Source organism: Carassius auratus, chromosome 22, assembly GCF_003368295.1.
Source record: "Carassius auratus strain Wakin chromosome 22, ASM336829v1, whole genome shotgun sequence".
Lineage (NCBI taxonomy): Eukaryota > Metazoa > Chordata > Actinopteri > Cypriniformes > Cyprinidae > Carassius > Carassius auratus.
Genome location: NC_039264.1, coordinates 25,435,032 through 25,454,014, shown reverse-complemented (window position 1 = coordinate 25,454,014; position 18,983 = coordinate 25,435,032). Strand labels below are relative to the sequence as shown.

At 35.7% G+C, this 18,983-nt stretch overlaps 1 protein-coding gene and 1 pseudogene across 1 annotated transcript; both read left to right on the top strand.

Moving 5' to 3' along the window:
* The first annotated feature begins 69 nt into the window (after positions 1–69).
* On the top strand, positions 70–4,308 carry LOC113040161 (hematopoietic SH2 domain-containing protein homolog). Its single transcript, XM_026198446.1, has 6 exons — positions 70–602; positions 1,178–1,317; positions 1,462–1,551; positions 1,656–1,821; positions 2,573–2,806; positions 3,451–4,308. Exons 2-6 carry the CDS (start codon positions 1,193–1,195, stop codon positions 3,964–3,966), a joined length of 1,131 nt encoding a protein of 376 aa, XP_026054231.1. The 5' UTR covers positions 70–602; positions 1,178–1,192; the 3' UTR covers positions 3,967–4,308.
* A 4,285-nt stretch (positions 4,309–8,593) lies between these two features.
* On the top strand, positions 8,594–18,880 carry LOC113040549 (ankyrin repeat and MYND domain-containing protein 1-like; annotated as a pseudogene).
* Positions 18,881–18,983: the final 103 nt, after the last annotated feature.

The following is an 18,983-nucleotide window of genomic DNA, read 5'->3' as shown; positions in this document are numbered from 1 at the left end:
TGCCTAATTTTATTTCTGTGAAAAACATTTGGTACACAGGGTAAATGAGTTTCAGTATAAGACAATCTGACACAAAACGAAGCATGAATAAATTATAATTGAATCGTCCAGACCTGTGAATTGTGTAAATATGTATGAATCCAACAACGGCGAAGGCCTTGCTCATAAATTATTAATTATGTTATGTGACGTTCTTCGAGCAGGTCCTACCTGATTTGCTGAGAGCCAGCAGAGTGAGCGTAGGAAAACTAGCGGAAGCCTAGACTAATTAATATTAATTATTTTGCTCAATGAGTGGCATTTGCCTTATGAATATTAATTAGGCTGTGTCACTGGACGATCCAGGAAAGTGAACAGGACGAAATTAATATTCATCATATCAAGCCATATACGCAAGTCCGCGAACAAATCAACTGCACTCGTCTGCAAACTGATTATATGTTTTCACCAGAAAGCGACTGATGACTACAAAGGTATAAATGATTATACCTTATAATCAGAAATGTGTCGTTGACCTTTCGTGTAAACCACACCCAGAACAACAGTTTTAACAGGTGAGGTCAGGTAGACTCCTGTCACTAAACCGTGCTACTCGACAGCAGGTGAGAAACATTACATTTTTCTGTATGTATTTTTGTTTATTTATAATAGGGACAGTCTTTTAAAAACACCTTGACGTCAACCACGTATTTAACATAGAATATAGACTGTATTTTTTAATCACATTAAACGAGTTGGTTATAATCAAGTTTTTGTGTGTCATATAAAACTGCTGATTAATTTGACATTTTAAATATTTATAACTTCCTATATGTGATAGCCTACGTTCTGATATGATTTAATTGAACTTAACTTTTAAGCATTATGCATGTATGTACATAAATATGAATGTAGTTATTTATTTATATACTTATTTATATTTTTTGACAATTTATTGTTTATTCCAAACACGGGACAGTTCACCTAAATATATATATAAAAAAGGAAATTATTTTAATTTAAATGTTGAAAACCTATTCATCATAGAAGTGGTGTATTTAACTCACTGTCTGAATGTATTGTATTTTAATGTATTTAAAACAAATACTTTAATAATTCCAGACAAAATGGATGTCCCCAGCCTACATTCATGTTCTTAAAAGTGTGCATATTCCCCTCAAATTATTTGTGCCTTTAGGACAAACTGGATGTCATGGCTGTGCCTTTACCGAATGACAGCAGCAATGCAGCGTTCGACTGGTTCAATGAATTCCAGCGCAGCTGCATTTTGAAGAATGGGATTGTTCCAGAATGGTTCCATGGAATCATATCCAGAAAGTAATGGATCGAACTCTGTATTATAACAAAACTAAGCAGACAGACTCTGAAATATGTGCTTGAATGCTCAGACTACACAGTGACATCATAGAGCAGAAAATCAGGTTACTGATAACTGTCAATTAAACTATTTCTGTGTTATAGGGCTGCGGAGGACATGTTGATGTGCAAACCTCCCGGTTACTTCCTCATTCGTGTTGGTGAGAGCAGGGTGGGTTATACATTATCTTATCGGTGAGTCTGTGTCAATGTGGCCATTGTTGTCAGTCAATAAACTCCACTATAAGGAAGTACTGTACATGAATGAGACCACGAATCAATATAAACCTTTCTCCTAGAGCTGAAGATCGCTGCAGACACTTCATGATTGACGTCTTGCATGATAACCAGTATATTATAGTGGGAGAAAACACACCCTTCTCTTCCCTCCATGACTTGGTGGCCTTTCATCGCAGAAGCCCCATTCTCCCCTACAATGACTTGCTCACTGTGGCCTGCGAACAGGTATAGAGTGTCATTTGCATGCTAGCTTGTTGTTTCTAAATATACCACAGACGGGGTGGTTATGGTTATCCATCAAGATGAACCAAAAAGACAATCAGAAACTGATAGAAATCACCAAACTGGCTATCATGTTCCTTCTAGACGGCCTTAAAGGCATAGTTCACCCTAAAATGAAAATTCTGTCAGCATTTACTCACCCCGATGAGTTGCTTTCGTATGTTGAACATAAAAGAAGATATTTTGAAGATAGCTGGTAATCAAACACTTGGTGGTTGCCATTGAGTTCCATACAATTTTTTTTCCTACTATGTAAGTCAATGGCAACCAGCAACTGTTTGATTACCAGCAATCTTCAAAATATCTTCTTTTATGTTCAACATACGAAAGCAACTCATACAAGTTTGGAATGACTTGAGGGTGAGTAAATGATGACAATTAAAATTTTGGGGTGAACTATTCCTTTAAGCTGTTATGACACATACATACATATGAAATTCTGTAATAAAACTGTATAAAAATATATATTATATAAATCTGAAAACATCACCGTGTCTTATAACAATTACGAAGATTTTGACGTCACAAACATTATATAAAGTTTTGAACATGTTTGCATTGTTAAATAGTATATGTATGTTGTTTACCCCATCAACAGCATGATAGGGGAAAGAGTCAATGTTTATTTTCACCATCAACATTATTCATAATCTTTGAATATGTGCCTCATTTTTGTGGTCTCATTTGTGTGCAGGGTGATAAAAATAACTACGCTGAGCTGTTGTTTCCTCAAAAGAAAGATAAAAACCCTGGACAGGTTGAATGGATGAAATGTTCAACTCCAACACATACTGCTCATTCAAATATTTCTGAACGCAACCCAACTCCGCCGGCCCAAAACGAATCCTTTACGCAACCTACAAGTCTTTCTGCGAGACTGTATCCCAGCTTGGAGACAGAAATGAGCTCTATGAATCTACAGAGCACGGTAATACAGCTTCACCAGATTCTATAATAAAATTACAAATTATATATATATATATATATATATATATATATATATATATATATATATATATATGTATATATATATATATATATATATATATATATGTATATATATATATATATATATATATATATATATATATATGTATATATATATAAAAATTTTTTGTAGTTAAACGAATAGCTCTCCCCTTAATGAAAATTTGCAAAAAAAAAATTTACTCGCCCTTGGGCCCTTTCAAGATGTAAATGAGTTTGTTTCTTCCTCATGTAGTGCTTTTTTTTATCACTTTCTCACCATTTCATCCTCTGCAGTGAATGGGTGCCGTCAGAATGAGAGTCTGAACAGCTGATAAAAAGATCACAAAAATCCACAAGTGATCTACACGACTCCAGTCCATCAGTTAGTATCTTGTGAATTGAAAAGCTGCATGTATGTAAAGAAACTCTCATTCTGACGGCACCCATTCACTGCAGGGGATCCATTGGTGAGCAAATGATCTGTTCAGTCATGGAAAAATTCTTTGTGAACTATTCATTTAAAATTATTGTTTTTGTGATTCATTGTATTGTGAATTAAAAAACAGGTTGTTAAAAATCTAATAATGTGTTTTGGTATTTCAGAATCAGCCCACAAAGCCCATTCCGAAGCCTAGGACAATATTCAAATCCAAAACACCAACTGACGACACGCCACCACAGCTGCCTCCCAGATCATGCTTGCCCAATCGCCCGCAAGCCACCGCAGATGCTGACAGATCCCAAGGGATGATGCCGATAAGCTCCGATAGACATCATATCCCACCCGACGCACCCGTCGAAGGCCGTTCCCAACAGAAAAACCATCAACCATTGAATCCGGTGGTCATGGGACTGGCGCAAATCAAGAAAAAGCTTAAAAAGAGCCGCTCTAAGGAGAACATGTATGAGGAGATTGTTCAAGATCAAGAAAATGCAACTTTTTCTGCTTTGGAGAGTAGTAACATGAACCCTGAGCAACTGGAGGAAAATGACTATCAGGAAATACTTGAAAAATCCACAGTTGAAGGCCGTCGGGCATCTGATGGGATTCCCAACTCCGCAGATAGACAGTTACCTTTGGAGTACTTGAATCCACCTCCTTTTGCACCTGGTTACTAGATAAAAACATCACGTGTGGTTTTACCCAGAGCATTTGTTTTATTGTCACTGAATAATGTGAAATCTATCTCTTTGTTGTGATGTTCTGTTTTATTATGCTACATTTGAATTTCTGACTCCACACATGCTGAACAGAGGTTTGTAACCTGGAAAAACCTGCTGGACATGGTAATATATTAATATAATGAAAACAGAGCATGTTGTGCCTGTGGGCATGAATTTGAATATATTTCTGGATTATACTTCCTAAAATCTGGCACTTTACATATCAGGAAAAAAAAAACATTGTAAATATTAGCTTTTTATTGCAGATGGTCAATAAATGTACAGGTGATACAATAATTAACATGTTGTTTCTTCCATGTACCTTGGAATATCATGTAAATTCTGTGGTGCATGATTCTGTTCATCATTTTGCAGGTTGAAGCTGGTTTGTCATGGGATAACTGGTCTTCCAGGCTGGTCTTAGGTGGATTAGCTGGTAAAAAAGCGGCGAAAACCCCTTTGATACAATTAAATTAGATCTAAGACAAGTATTTGCTGTTTGTAGTCAAGTCGAGGTTTATTGTCATTCCGCTAAATGTGTGGACATACATTGCAACGGACACAGGACCACAATGCTACATACGTAAACATAAACATACAACATTAGACTTAAGAAACGTTTTTTTTAAACCTATACAAAGCTAACTTTCTGAAAGCAGTAATATAACTATTATCAATAATTGAATATACATACACAAGTATTGAGACAGACTATACAAATTTACACAATGACTGTACATGCAAAAGAGTTATTTAAGCGTATGAAGAAAATAGTACAATGTGATTTGTGGTGCATTCGCAAGTAAACGTTATGCTGATGAAGTCCTTGTTATGAAATATTTATAAAACTCTGGTGCATATAGAGATAGCAAAATATTGTGTTAGGTGGTTTGTCCAGCCAATACACCTGTGTGATCCTGTGAAACCTGTGTATATTAAATGTTTTCAAAGATTTATGTAGCCTATGATTGTATATTTTGTTATAATATTGGTTATATTGAAATAGGAATGTTTTTAATATTTATTTAAGAACATTCCCACAATAATTAGCACTAAACGGCACACAATTAATGGGCAGAATAAAACATTTATTACAAATATTTACAAAATCTATATTCCTTCATCATGTAGCTGGTTTATGATGGTTTAGTTGGTCTTCGAGGCGATAGTTCCTTTTCAGCACCCAAAATCCCACTAAAACTATCATAAATTGACCTAAAACCACCAAACAAACTTTTGTAAAAACTCTTTATCCGATAGTATCAGAAGATCCTGGCTTCTTAATGAATTATTGATCTCGTTGTAAAGGCCAATCAGGTGTGTTCAGCCACTTGTAATGGCGCGTATGTGTCGCGCGCTCGCGGAAGCTTTGCGCACGCGCCGCTTTGCTGCATATCTGACTGCCGTCAAATAAGTCAGTAAAACATAGATTGATTATATAGTAGGTTATTTAAACAGACAATGTTATCAGGTATGAATGCGTGTGGGCTTGTGTGTGAGAGCGCCCGAGAAAGAGCAGCTAGCGCGTGCCCCTGCTTTGCGCGGTTTAACTACAGCAGGTCACTTGAAACACAAACACAAACGCAACGAGAGACAACTGATTATTTGAATAGGGACACCGGCCTTTTTCTTGTATGTTTTGTCATGAATAGACCATCTATTATAAGTTAAGACGATAAAGTGTATTTCGAAGTCGCACTAGAAGTGTTTATGATATGAACTGAATAAGAAGGATAAACAGTAATGCGGGGAAGGGATAGTTTTAATAAAATAAATGGACATGGGATTTAGGAATGGCCGGGTGGATGTAAATATGAGGGGGATTTCGTGAATAACCGAGATTGGGCTAACCTGAAGAATGGCACTGGTGTCTTCACATGGCCAAAGAGGTAGGTTTCACTTACACATGCCTTATATCACATAATGGTCTGTTTGGTTCTAAGACGTTTTAAGTTGTGAACTCCTCCATTAAAGTTCCCCTATTATGGATTTTTAAAGTGCACCGTGTATAAAGTATCAATGATTATTATTATTTATTAATTTGTTTCAGAAAAATTGAGTTTTATGTTCGGTGACAATTGTGACCGGTGGGATAATGTGTGTACTGAAATAACATATTTCTGCAATCATAAATGCTATTTAAAACGGTTTGATCACATCCAAAGGTTACTACTATGCATAAAAACCTTATGCAACATTTAAAGGAGCACTGAGAAAAAAACAAATGATGTAAACAAGCAGGAATGAGAAGCACATGGGGGAACACTTGTGAGAGACTCGCTGAATGAAAGCACATGCACTGTCTGACAGAAGATGGCGCTAAAATGCAGCCATTACCCTAAAAACCTCATAAATAAAGCAGGCTACATTCTAAAACGTATTTAAAGGGGGGGGGGGGGGGGGGATTTGGACAAAGTTTCAAAAATTAAGTTGTACGTTTGAAGGAGTATTTCTGTTCCAAAAATACTCCTTCCGGTTTGTCACAAGTTTCGGAAAGTTTTTTTCGAGTATGGCTCTGTGTGACGCTAGATGGAACGGAATTTCCTTTTATGGGTCCTAAGGGCACTTCTGCCGGAAGAGCGCGCTCTCGTATAGCAGAGCACTGAGAGCACAACAGACTTCACTGATCAGAGCGAGAGCGTCGCGAAATGTCACAAAAGAAGTGTGTTTTTGGTTGCCAGGGCAAGACAACCCTGCACAGATTACCAAAAAAAAACCAGCATTAAGGGACCAGTGGATGGAGTTTATTTTTATAGAGCATCAACAGAGTTGTGCAAGTGTTTGTGTTTGTTCCCTGCATTTCGAAGATGCTTGTTTTACAAACAAGGCCCAGTTTGACGACGGATTTGCATATCTTTTATTTCTTAAGGATGATGCAATCCCAATGAAAAAGGGTCACGATCGTGTGTTGGAACCGCAGGCGGTGAGTAAAACTGCTTCAAATATCTTTGCCTCCTTGTTAGTGTGTCTGCCTCCCATGCCGGAGACCCGGGTTCGAGCCCCGCTCGGAGCGAGTCGTTGCTGCTGCTGCTCTCGTTCAGTTTCAGCCTCAGGATCTGATTCTGGATCATAAATAAACGGCTGAATCTGACTGTCTTAACAAGATCAAACTGTTGATCTTGTTAAGCCATGGTTTGTTTTGGATGATGGTTTTTCCCTCACGATAATGTCACAGCTTCCAAATGCTCTCAAAATTCAGTTTGAATTTGACAGTTATGTGATGTCACCGAACGTTCTAAATCCTATATGTGGGACCATACTCCCAGGGGCAAGGAAATAAGAATCCCATATGTGGGACCATCCCGCTCAAAAGGTTAAATAGACATTCAGATTTGTGGATTTGCTATGATGTTCATCACAGCCCAAATACTTAAATATTTAGACTAAATAGGCTATTTATTTTCAATAAAAAACAAACAAAAACATTTTAATCTGGACTACAACTTGCCCTAGATATTGTTTGAAAGAGTTTTGATTCTTTATTGTTCGTTCACACTTAGCATTAGCAATTAATCTCAACATGAATATTTGATACCGGCATATCCCTATATCCAAATGATGTGTCATTAGTAACCCTTTGAAATAATCAATTATTATTATTATTATAATTTTTTCTGAAAAGTGTTCAGTCACAATTGTGACTGGTGGGATAATGTCTGTACTGAAATAACATATTTCTGCAATCATCAAATGATTAGATATCTTAGCCCAGCTATTTTAAACCATTTGATCACATTCTAAAGTTACTACTATGCATAAAAAAAACCTTATGCTACATTTATAGGAACACTGAGAAAAAACAAACACAGCATTTCAAAATTGTAACTTTTTTGTAAAATATAACATATTTGTAACATTTATATCTAAATTCACTATTGTGACCATCAACATGTTTACTCATTCTGTGACCACACTCAACAAAACGAAATATATGTGAATTCATATATTAATACTAGACAGCCTAAAAGATCACAGGTACCAAAAATCTTTGTCATATATTTATGTTAAGACACTTTTCTAGCCTTTAGCTTTAGAGCTTTGATGCAGCCATCATCTTCTCAAGGTGCAAACAGGAAATAAGCTGCTCTGGTCATTGTTGAACACAGGTAAGAAGATTGTTGCTTTGTTACCTGGGCTGTTTACCAACATATTTAATTTAATTTATTTTTTAATTTTTTATTTATAAATACTGGCAATTAGATATAATGAAACCATATAATTATTAATTTGACATAGAAAAATAAGAATATTAATTTAATCTGCAAAGCACTTGATTTCCAAAATAATGGTTTACTGATAAATTATTATTATTGTTGTTTTTTATTTTTCATTTTATTTTTTGAAGTATATTTTATTGTTAACGAATATTTAATTTCTTAAGTAAATAAATAATAAGAATTTAATCTACAAAGTAGATACATTTTCTTCAGAATGGTGAAGTTAGATTGCAAATATTTTAAAAGGTCTATTATAAAATTTTTATACATTTATTAATATTGACAATGCACTGAAAAAACAAAAACAAATATATGTTTAATTATATTAATTATTAACAATTTTTAGATGAATTATACTTTAATCACATGGTAAATCTAGGATTGTTTACCGAATCCTCAGAGAGGAAAAAAGTCCATCCTGAAATGAGTGATCCACAGGGACACATGGCTCTCATAGCAGTATCTGAGGATATTGTTTAAATGTCTCTTGTTGTTGAGTATATGTTTGGTGATCATATTTGTATTATTATGCATATTATGCACTGTTAATATGCTGCCATTTGGCCAGGTCTCTCTTGAAAAAGAGGTTTTAAATCTCAATGAGATCATCTGGTTAAATAAAGGTTAAATAATAATAATAAAAAGTATATATATGCATGATTTTTTTTGTTACATTGTGTCTAATTTGTGATGGACTTTGAGCCTTCTTGTCATATAAATAGTGACTAATATTGGCCAGAAGGTGGCAGCATTATCTTTTATTTTTTCACAGTTGTAAAGAAACATTGGATAAATGGAAATAACAATACACAATAATTAGTTGTGTGTCTGTGTTGGTTATGAGGATGTTATCCACATGCTGTTGGACGGCAGGGCAGATGTTAATACGTTAAATGATGAAGGCATGTCTGCTCTGGCTGTCTGTCATTACACTCTGCTACCCACTTCAGTCTTTACATGAGAACATCAGCCCAGAGCCACAGGTAATAATACAGAGAGGACGTTTGGGATGCATAATGGTTTTGCTTGTTTTTCAGATCATTTTTTTATTCTTTGTTTATTTCTCCTCCCCTTTTTTTCTGCCCGTAACCCTAAAGATCAAGCTTTTGGAACATGTCTCCCACGAATCCTCTCCGGATCCAATGACAGGAACACCCAAAGATGAAAGTGGCCAAGAGACGTTTGAGACACCAAGAGAAATCAACCAAACTGACCAAAGTCTTGAACCGGAGAACCTCAATAACTTGGAGAAACTTGAAGCTCAAGAGCAAATAAAAGAGGACACAAATGAAGATGAGACACTTCTTCAGCCTGACCCACCAGAGGGCCTCAACAGCTCGGAGGAACCTCAACTTCAGCAAATCAATCACAATACAGACCCGAACAAGAAGGTAGTTGTTCAACTTAAACGTTTAGAAGACAGACCAGCAGAAGAACCACATGTTATAAAGTCAAGATCTATTCAAGTCTTTGATGATAAAATCCCAGTGGGTTCTGTATCGTGGAAAGAGAAGGAAGCGAAGGCATTCGTTGACTCTGAGGATGAGGTGACAAATCTGGAGACTGATGAAAACCTGGAAAGGAGCATCAGATCAGACGATCCTACTTTTGATTCTGCATGTTCCATATATTCCTGTGACAGAGGATATCCTGCAGAAGAGTGCTGAGATCATGTGCCAGACAGAAAGACATCCAGGAGACAGTCTGGAAACTTGCACTTGTTAAGACAGAGTTTATACCTAAATTCCTATTAATTCCTCCTAAATTTATCTGAATCTGAATCCTAAAAGTTTGAGTTTGAGTTTTTAGTCTTCTGATTTCACAGTTGTTCTGCTAAAGTTGCCCATATATATTCATTTCAGCAATGAGAATGAGATAAAAAAAAATATGATGGGCATTTCATTGTTTGTTCATGTTATTATTTGGAAAGTTGTTGCTTTTTAATTTAATTTAATTTAATTTAATTTAATTTAATTTAATTTAATTTAATTTAATTTAAATGCATACATTTAGAAAACCATATAATTTGTAAGTTAATAAATAATAATAATTGAATCTACGAAGATTACATTTTATTGATATTAGTAATGTATAAATATTGACAAAACATTTAAAATGACAATAGAAAGCAATTTGAAAGATTCTTACGGACCAACTACTAATCACAAAAGTTTAATCAAATATTGACAGCAAGGCATTTTTATTTCTTTTGTGTTCATGTCAGCAAAAGGGTCTGTGTCCTCTTCACACACAGTAGCAGTGTGTTTATGTGGAGCAGAGGGTCCTGAAATCACAGAGCTCCTCCTGCATGCCCGTCAAAGCTCAGGGTGCCCATCAATTCTGTGAGCTTGTTAAGGTCTGTGTAAACATCTTGTATAAATGTATTGCATCACACATTTTTAATCTCTCTAATCAAAGAAACATAAACCCTCAGGGCACATTTAAGCCCCTTTAAGAATCAGCATCCCATTGCCTCTGGACTCCTGGCTAAATTCACCCAATATGTGTCATGCCAAAGAGACAGTATATACACAGAAAAAACATGATACTCCTTTCATTTTAATTTGCATGTAATTTTATTATTAACAAATAATTATTAACTGAAATGCAGTGTGCCGACATATGATGGTGTTGCGCTACATGCAAATGACTTGGAATTTATTCGTGAATTATAATAAGAAGATTCCTTATTTCTCTTTCAGAATTCTAGAGATGTGGGGCACTCGTCCTTTCTCAGAACTCAAACCCCAACGATGTGTGGAGTGGCCATTCACCCCTATCTCAGGCCATCCAGAGCGACTACGACCTTGCATCTAATCATTTTTGACATCACTTCTTCCAACGGAGTCATCTGTAGTGCTGCTATTTGCAAGGAACCATCTTTTATGGTGTAATTAAATGCTGTCTATTCAAAGGCACAGGATGAATGTGGAATAATAAGTCATTACTGAAGGATGAGGGTGAGAACTCTATGGCACTGCATCGACGTGCCGTGTATATTAACGCTGTTTTCCCAGGCTGTGGATGAACTGCTAGCTGGAGGGGCTGATCCTAATCTTCCTCTCACTTGTCCTGTGGGCAGCGCTCTCTGTGCCCTTGCCAACATCATCTACGACCGTGGGCCACATCCACGCAACCAAGTCAAGCTGGTGATCTTCTTCAACTAATTATCCTACGCAGTCCCATGGGGAAATACGTGACTGTGCATATGAGAAATCTGTTTCTGCAGTGTTGCTCTGTAGTTGCACTCTGCATTGCAAAATAAAAATCGAGATATACATTTAAATTTAGTTAGGCTTAGTGGAAATGCATGGGTGTGTATTTGACAACAACTATAATACTAATAATTTTAGAAAATGATGAAATAATTTGTAATAATGAAATTATGAAAAAATAATACAAATCTGCAAATAGTAAACAAAATGATAAAACAAGTATTTCACTGAAACATAAAACCATGTTCTGCATTTAATGGGTTGCAGAAAGCAAATGCCTATTCATGTTTTTCCTGACAAGATCAGGTTGAATTATCGTTCGACTCACGGTCAGGGTCAATTCAGCACCTCAGAGGATTGTCAAATAAACATAGTTATTATCACTGCGCTCTCTTTTTTTAGTTTCAGTTAGTTAAGCCGGAGAAGTTGATCAAAGTGGGCGCTGACGTCCTCATGCCTGTGGTGGTGGGCGAGGGCCGCAGGTGCGCTGTGGGAACAGTCGTGGATTATGCGCACTGCACATTCCAGCAGGTGCAGCTTTTCACCACCAGTTCATCCCGTGCTCCAGATCATCTGAAATCTCATTTATCACCTCAACCATAGGCGGAGGGTGAACCAACTCCAGGGTAAGGCTAAAAGCAGCCAAATGTGTTAAACGTCCGTCTTTTCAGGCAAGAACAACACATGGGTGTCATGTAGGCTAAAAAAAGTTTTTTAACGGGACTGAGTTTTTTATTTAAAGTGATTACAATTTAATAAAAATAGTTGGAAAATTACATAACGTTTCCTTTCCATTGTTATTCAAACAGCGAATAAATTATATATAGAAAGTGACTTTATCACGAACATTGATCTATCGCGAGTTTAAGCACTAAACTATCGTTATAATCACTGAAGCTGTGTGCACTGTGAAAATATTTGTTGTTTATAATGAGAGACTGCGCAAGAATCCCGAATTCAGTCAGCGAACACGTGCACTCTCAACAAAACTGATGAGTTTCAGCGATGACTCATCTGAACGCCTCTGATTGGCCATTGCATTCCTAAGCTCAACGGAATTATGTATGATTAGTTCAAATGCGCAAGACTGTAAAAATAGCTGTCTATTCATATTCAGCTGACACTGTCTATTCATACTCACTTTTTTTGCAGCAGACGTAATAGATTTAATTTGTTTGTGCAGGGGCATTTTTGCCCCCAGTTCCTGAGGCCAGGAGGAGGCTTCTGCAGCCCTACACATGCTCGCCTATGACCTCAACCAAATATGCTCCGTTCACAAGACTGGTTCCACTTTCCCACCAGAACCAGTGCATGGCCCACACCCCGTATCATGCCCTCAACAAGCATGAGAGACGAGCCTATAACACCCGCCGGCAGTTGCAAGGCCTCATGGGAGATCTGCTGAGACAGGCGGCGATGAGAATGGAGAAGGAACAGGGCCAAGATGCACTCGGTGAGACTGGCCGATCGTTTCTATAAATGCACAGTGCTTTATGGATTTTGTCTCACTGCCCTCAGGGCTTCTGCAGCCGTTCGAAGGAGTTCGTGTCTTATCGACTGAAATCAACAGAGTGCTAATTTATGTGTTTGTCTGTTGTTTGAGGTGTCAGTCCCACAGACAAGTTTATATCTACCAGATCAGTATTAATGGACTAATATTATTATTATTACTATTAGTAGCAGAAGTATTGATAATAATTATATAAAGTATAAAATGAAAAATTATGTTTTAGAAAGATCAACCTAAATAATTTATGAATTGATTTTATAGGTAGTTAAAAAATAAATACATTTATCATAAATATACTTATTCTATTTATATAATAATTTAAATGGATTTTTCTAAATGTTTCTAAACGAATATGAAAGAAATAATTCTGTATATTCTAAATAAAATATTTATATGTATAATTAGTTTTGGGGAATGATTAATCACGATTAATCATATCCAAAATGAAAGTTTTTGTTTATATAATATATGTGTGAATAATAATAATAATAGTAATATTATGTGTATATATATAAAGACACACATACACACTGTATATTGAAAATATGTACATTTATTTACATGTATATATATTTATATATTATATAAACATAACATATTTTTCTTAAATATATACATGCATGTGTGTGTATTTATATATACATATTAAATAAACAATATAATTATGTATGGGCAAAAAAAATATTTTGGATGCAATTAATCATGATTAATCACACTAAGTATGATATAAGGATAATATGCATTCCAGTTGGCTGATTTAAAGGGGTCCTATTATGCTCTTTTACAATGACTTGATTTTGTTTTGGGGTTGTACTATAACAGGCTCTTATATGAGGTTGTTCGAAAAACACATTATTTTTCAGATATTTTACATTATTACAACACCTCTCTCCCCAGTCTGGCATGAACGGCTCGAATAGTTCCTGTATCAAATGAAGGCCCGACTTCTGAAATACAAAATGTGCTGTGATTGGTTAGCTGGGCCAGTCTGTGTTGTGATTGGCCCCACTTGGCTCCTGGTTGGGAAATGCCATGCCCCTTACCAAAGTAAGGCTTCAGTGTAAATTTTGCGTCAAAATCAAATCAATTTGAGCGCGATTTAAACCCAGATGATTGTAACCTCTCTAAGTTCATCTGCCTTGGGAAAGCAATCGTGTTTTCGATATAGTGATAACACTCGTTGCCCTCTCTAGTGCAGCTAAGCCAGGTCTCGTCCCATTCCTCGATATTTGTGATATCACAAACCCCAGAAAATATGCGTTTTAGTCCAAACGAGTCATTCGTTGTAGTTTTTGAAAAGCGATTTCTGTTAAATAAAATATCTCCTCTTGAAGTGGACTTTGAAGTGTAACATTACAGACTAGCTAAAGTTGAAATAGTGAAAAAGCATAATAGGACCCCTTCAAAGGGTTAGTTTACCCAAAATTGAAAATAAGACCATGTTTTACACACCCTCAAAGCATCCTAGGTGTATATGACTTTATTCTTTCAGACGAATCCAAATCGAAGTTATATTAAAAATTGTCCTGGATCTTTCTTTACCATGGCATGGGCGGGTGTTTATGTTCAACAGTCTAAAAATAGTCAAATAAACAATTCCAGCCATAATAAAACATGCCTCACATGGCTTCGGGGGGTGAATAAAGGCCTCCTGTAGCGAATCAATTTTTGTAAGAAAAAAAAATATCCAAATGTAAAACGATATAAAACTTTTCATGTAACTTCCACCTACTCCCATTCCAACGCTTGAATGAGTTGGGACAATTTTTTTACATAACTAGATTTATCTGATTTTTTTTTTTTGATTTTGGGTGAACTAACCCTTTAACAAGATATATAGTAATAGTAATATATTAATAATATTTATTATAATAGTATGCAATTCAGAATAATTGATAATTGATTCAAAATAAATATTTTTTTAAATTAAGAATTACTATTTATTATTCTAAATATATTGCTGAGCGTATTACTCTTTATATGGTAAATAATGAAAATAATGTATATGCCTAAGATGCATTCCTGTTGGTTGATTTAAATGAAATGTTATAATAGTCTGTAATTTTGAATGATTAATAATAAATAATACCTGTCATAATCATATTCTAAATATATTAATAACACTAACACATTACAAATATTATATGTATTCTAAATAAAAGTATTATATCAAAATTTTATTATAATATGCAATTATTATAAGTAAATAATTGTACAAGTTGGAGTCCCGGGCCGGCAGGAATTGTGGGTGGAGGGAGTGCATGTACAGTTCTCTCTCCACCCTCAATATCACGACTTAGGTGTCCTTGAGCAAGGCATCGAACTCCCAACTGCTCCCCGGGCGCCGCAGCATAAATGGCTGCCCACTGCTCTGGGTGTGTGCTCACAGTGTGTGTGTGTGTGTTCACTGCTCTGTGTGTGTGCACTTCGGATGGGTTAAATGCAGAGCACAAATTCTGAGTATGGGTCACCATACTTGGCTGAATGTCACGTCACTTTTTCACTTTATTATCATTCAAATACTTAGCTAGTGTTTGCTATAGCAGTTGCCGCGCACTTCAGAAACCCTCCACCTCCCCCAGCTCCACCTGTATAGATCTATACGGTATAATTCATGTAAGCTATATGGTGGTTATTTCATATATGTTATATGTGCAGCAGCAGTATTTCTTACACGTTCACAGCAGCTTGTTGTGGATATATTGGCAGTAGCAAGTTGGTACTTGCTCTGCTGCAGCTGCGAAGCAGATATTTTCCGTCAAGACCAAACACATTAACATTGTCATGTATGCATTATCAAGCCAATCCCTTTGAGAGCTGTCATGATAGAAAGTGGTTGCTAGTTTGTGTGTTTATCTGTTGTTTGAGGTGTCAGTCCCACAGAGAAGCGTCTATAAACCGGATCAAGAGCGACATCGAGTCTGCTGAGCTCTCCTGAGGAGAACAACATGACATCCTTTAATAAACACATCAGTCAGAGAGTTCAGAGGTACTTCATAAAGCACAGTGTTGTGAACCAAAGAGTTTTCTGTGCTGTGTGGTTTTGATTACAGGAAGCCTCGCTTCAAATATTGCTATGAATGCGGCCGTTCAGGGGGTGTGCAGCTGTCAGCCTGTGGCCACTGTCGTGAAGTCTTCTGCTGTAGCAAGACCTGCAAAACCAAAGTGTGGGACGAGTGTGACCATGTGACAGGTTGGTCTCAACCGCCTTTTAATACACCTACCCAAAGCACCATACTTAGTGAACTTGACTTTGCTCTTGTTTTCAAGTATAAAACATACTTGCGTAGAACAAGATGCATGTGAATTGAGGAAGAAAATCATTCTCAAAAAGAAAAAATAGATTATTGATGTAGTCTTGCATGATTTTTGAGTGGCAGAATGTGCTAACTAATTAGGAAAATTAGGAAAAAGTTATGTAAAATAAAAAATATTTACCTGTAATTAATTAAAGCCATAAAAGTGAATCATTGAAACAAGGTCAATTGCAAAAGATCAATGTTTTTAGAGAATACATTTTACATAAGATCTTTAAAATGTGTTTTAATATTTTTATTATTATTTTTATAACGGGTTTTATTGCGGGTAAAAATTGACACTACACTACATGTTTAGAATGATTTCTGAACGATCATGTGACACTGAAGACCGGAGTAATGCTGAAAATTCAACTTTGCGTTAAAGGAATAGATTACATTTTAAAATATTCAAATAGACAACAGTTGTTTTAAAATGTAATATTATTTTACAATATTACTGTTTTGTTGTATTCTTGTTTAAATAAATGCAACCTCAGTGAGCGTAAGACACTTCTTTCAAAAAGGTTAAGAATATTGTTATTATTTCAAACTTTTGGTCGGCAGGGTATTTATCAATTGTAATACATTTGAGAGATTTTACTTAATTAAAAAAAAGACAAGAAACAATCCATCCATTAAACTTTCTGCCATAAAATGTGCCTTAATTAACAAATTCAAACAAATAAATGACTTTTGCTGCATATTATCTGTAAATCACACAGAAGCTTTGAATGCACTATATGATGCAGACTCTGAAATCAGTTGTGTAGTGTGTGAGCAGAGGATTTGTTTTTTAATACAGAAAGAAGATCTTATGGGATTTAAAGTATGAAACGAGAAATGACCCCCTTCTGCAGCGGTCCGTTCCTGTGAGAATATACTGAATCAAGATCTAGTCTCCAGTAACAAAAGTGTTATTTCAGAAGTGTTTGTGCGGTAAAGGCCACACTTCTAGAACAAATGAGGCCAGCTCTGAGCGCTATAGAATCACACAGAGTGTTCAGCGGGTCATGGAGGAACCTGGCAGAACCTGATTGCTGTGTATTTAGGGTGTTCACAGTGTGCTTCTCTCTGGAGGATTTGTCTAGCTAATGTTTCTACATAAAAGTTAGGTCCAAACAACTCTTTATGGCCACCAAACTACACACACACACATATATAGAATACATACACACACACATGTAATTGTATAAGTAAAATACCTGCAAAGGAAACATTTTTCAACTTGATGTACTAAAATTTTAATTAAAATACTAGTATTTTAAATAGTATTAATTGAAAAAAAATACTAAACCTTTAACAAAAGTGAGACTGAAAACAACAAATATGAACAAAAACAGTAATAGTGTCTAAAATTTCACCAATAGGTGGAAATGAGATGTACAAAATTGCTACCATATTAATATATAATACACTAACGATCAAAAGTTTGGGGTCAGTAAGATTTTTTATGTCTTTTAGAGAAATCTCACCCAGCCTGCATTTATTTAATCAAAAATACAGTAATACTAATAGTAATATTGTGAAGAACATTTTGAAATAAAAAAAGTTCTCTATTTTAATAAATGTATATTTAATTTTTTTTTCATGTAATGGCAAAGCTGAATTTTCAGCGTCATTACTCCAGGCTAAAAGGGTTAATTCACCCAAAAATCAAAATGATGTCATTAATAACTCAGAGAGCTCTCAGTCCCTCCATTGAAGCTGTGTGCAACGTATACAGGCCATGTCCTGAAAGGTAAGAAAAAACATCATCAAAGTTGTCCGTGTGACATCAGAGGGTCGGTTAGAATTTTTTGAAGCATCAAAAATACATTTTGGTCCAAAAATAGCAAAAACTACGACATTATTCAGCATTGTCTTCTCTTCCGGGTCTGCTGTGAGTGCGTTCACGACACTGCAGTGATGCTGCTGACGTATGACACTGCTGACGTGTTATCTTTGTTATTGGGTGCACCAGAAACACATAAGCAGCGTCATACTTCAACAGCATCATGAACGCACTCACAATGGAGGAAGTTTAAATATCTTAAACTGTGTTCCGAAGATAAACAGAGGTCTTACGGGTTTGGAACAACATGAGGGTGAGTTATTAATGACATAATTTTCATTTTTGGGTGAACTAACCCTTTAAGTGTCTCATGAGTCTTCAGAAATCATTCTAACATGCTGATTCGCTGCTCAGGAAACATTTATTGTTATTATATGCTGCGTGATTTTTTTTTTAGAAACTTTTTTGTTTCACAATTTTTTGATGAAAATAACAGCATTTATTTGAAAGATGAAAGAACTCTTATGTAACATTAGGTGCAAACAAATTCATTGGTAAATGTAGATGTATTTTATAAATTATAAAACAAAAAATGAGACCCTGAACTTTTGAACAATGTTTATGTACTTGAGTTATTTCTACTAATTTAAATTACTTTATCAGTTGTCAATTTATTCGGCGTCTATTGGAAGTGTAATCTCCAAATGGTTAAATATCAGTTTATTAATTGAACAGAATGCCAGTTTATTGCAATGATAATGTGTTGTTGTGTTTTCACAGTGGACAGTGGAAAAATCGGCAGACAAAAATACACATCTATTGGACCATGTTTCACCTCTTTCCGCCAAAGACACTAAAGGCAAGACCTTCCAACTCAGCGTGACCCCAAAAATATGACCTGAATGAAAATTACTGCTTTATTTAGAACGTTACAAAGGTTTCCTTAAATGTAGCTGTGTA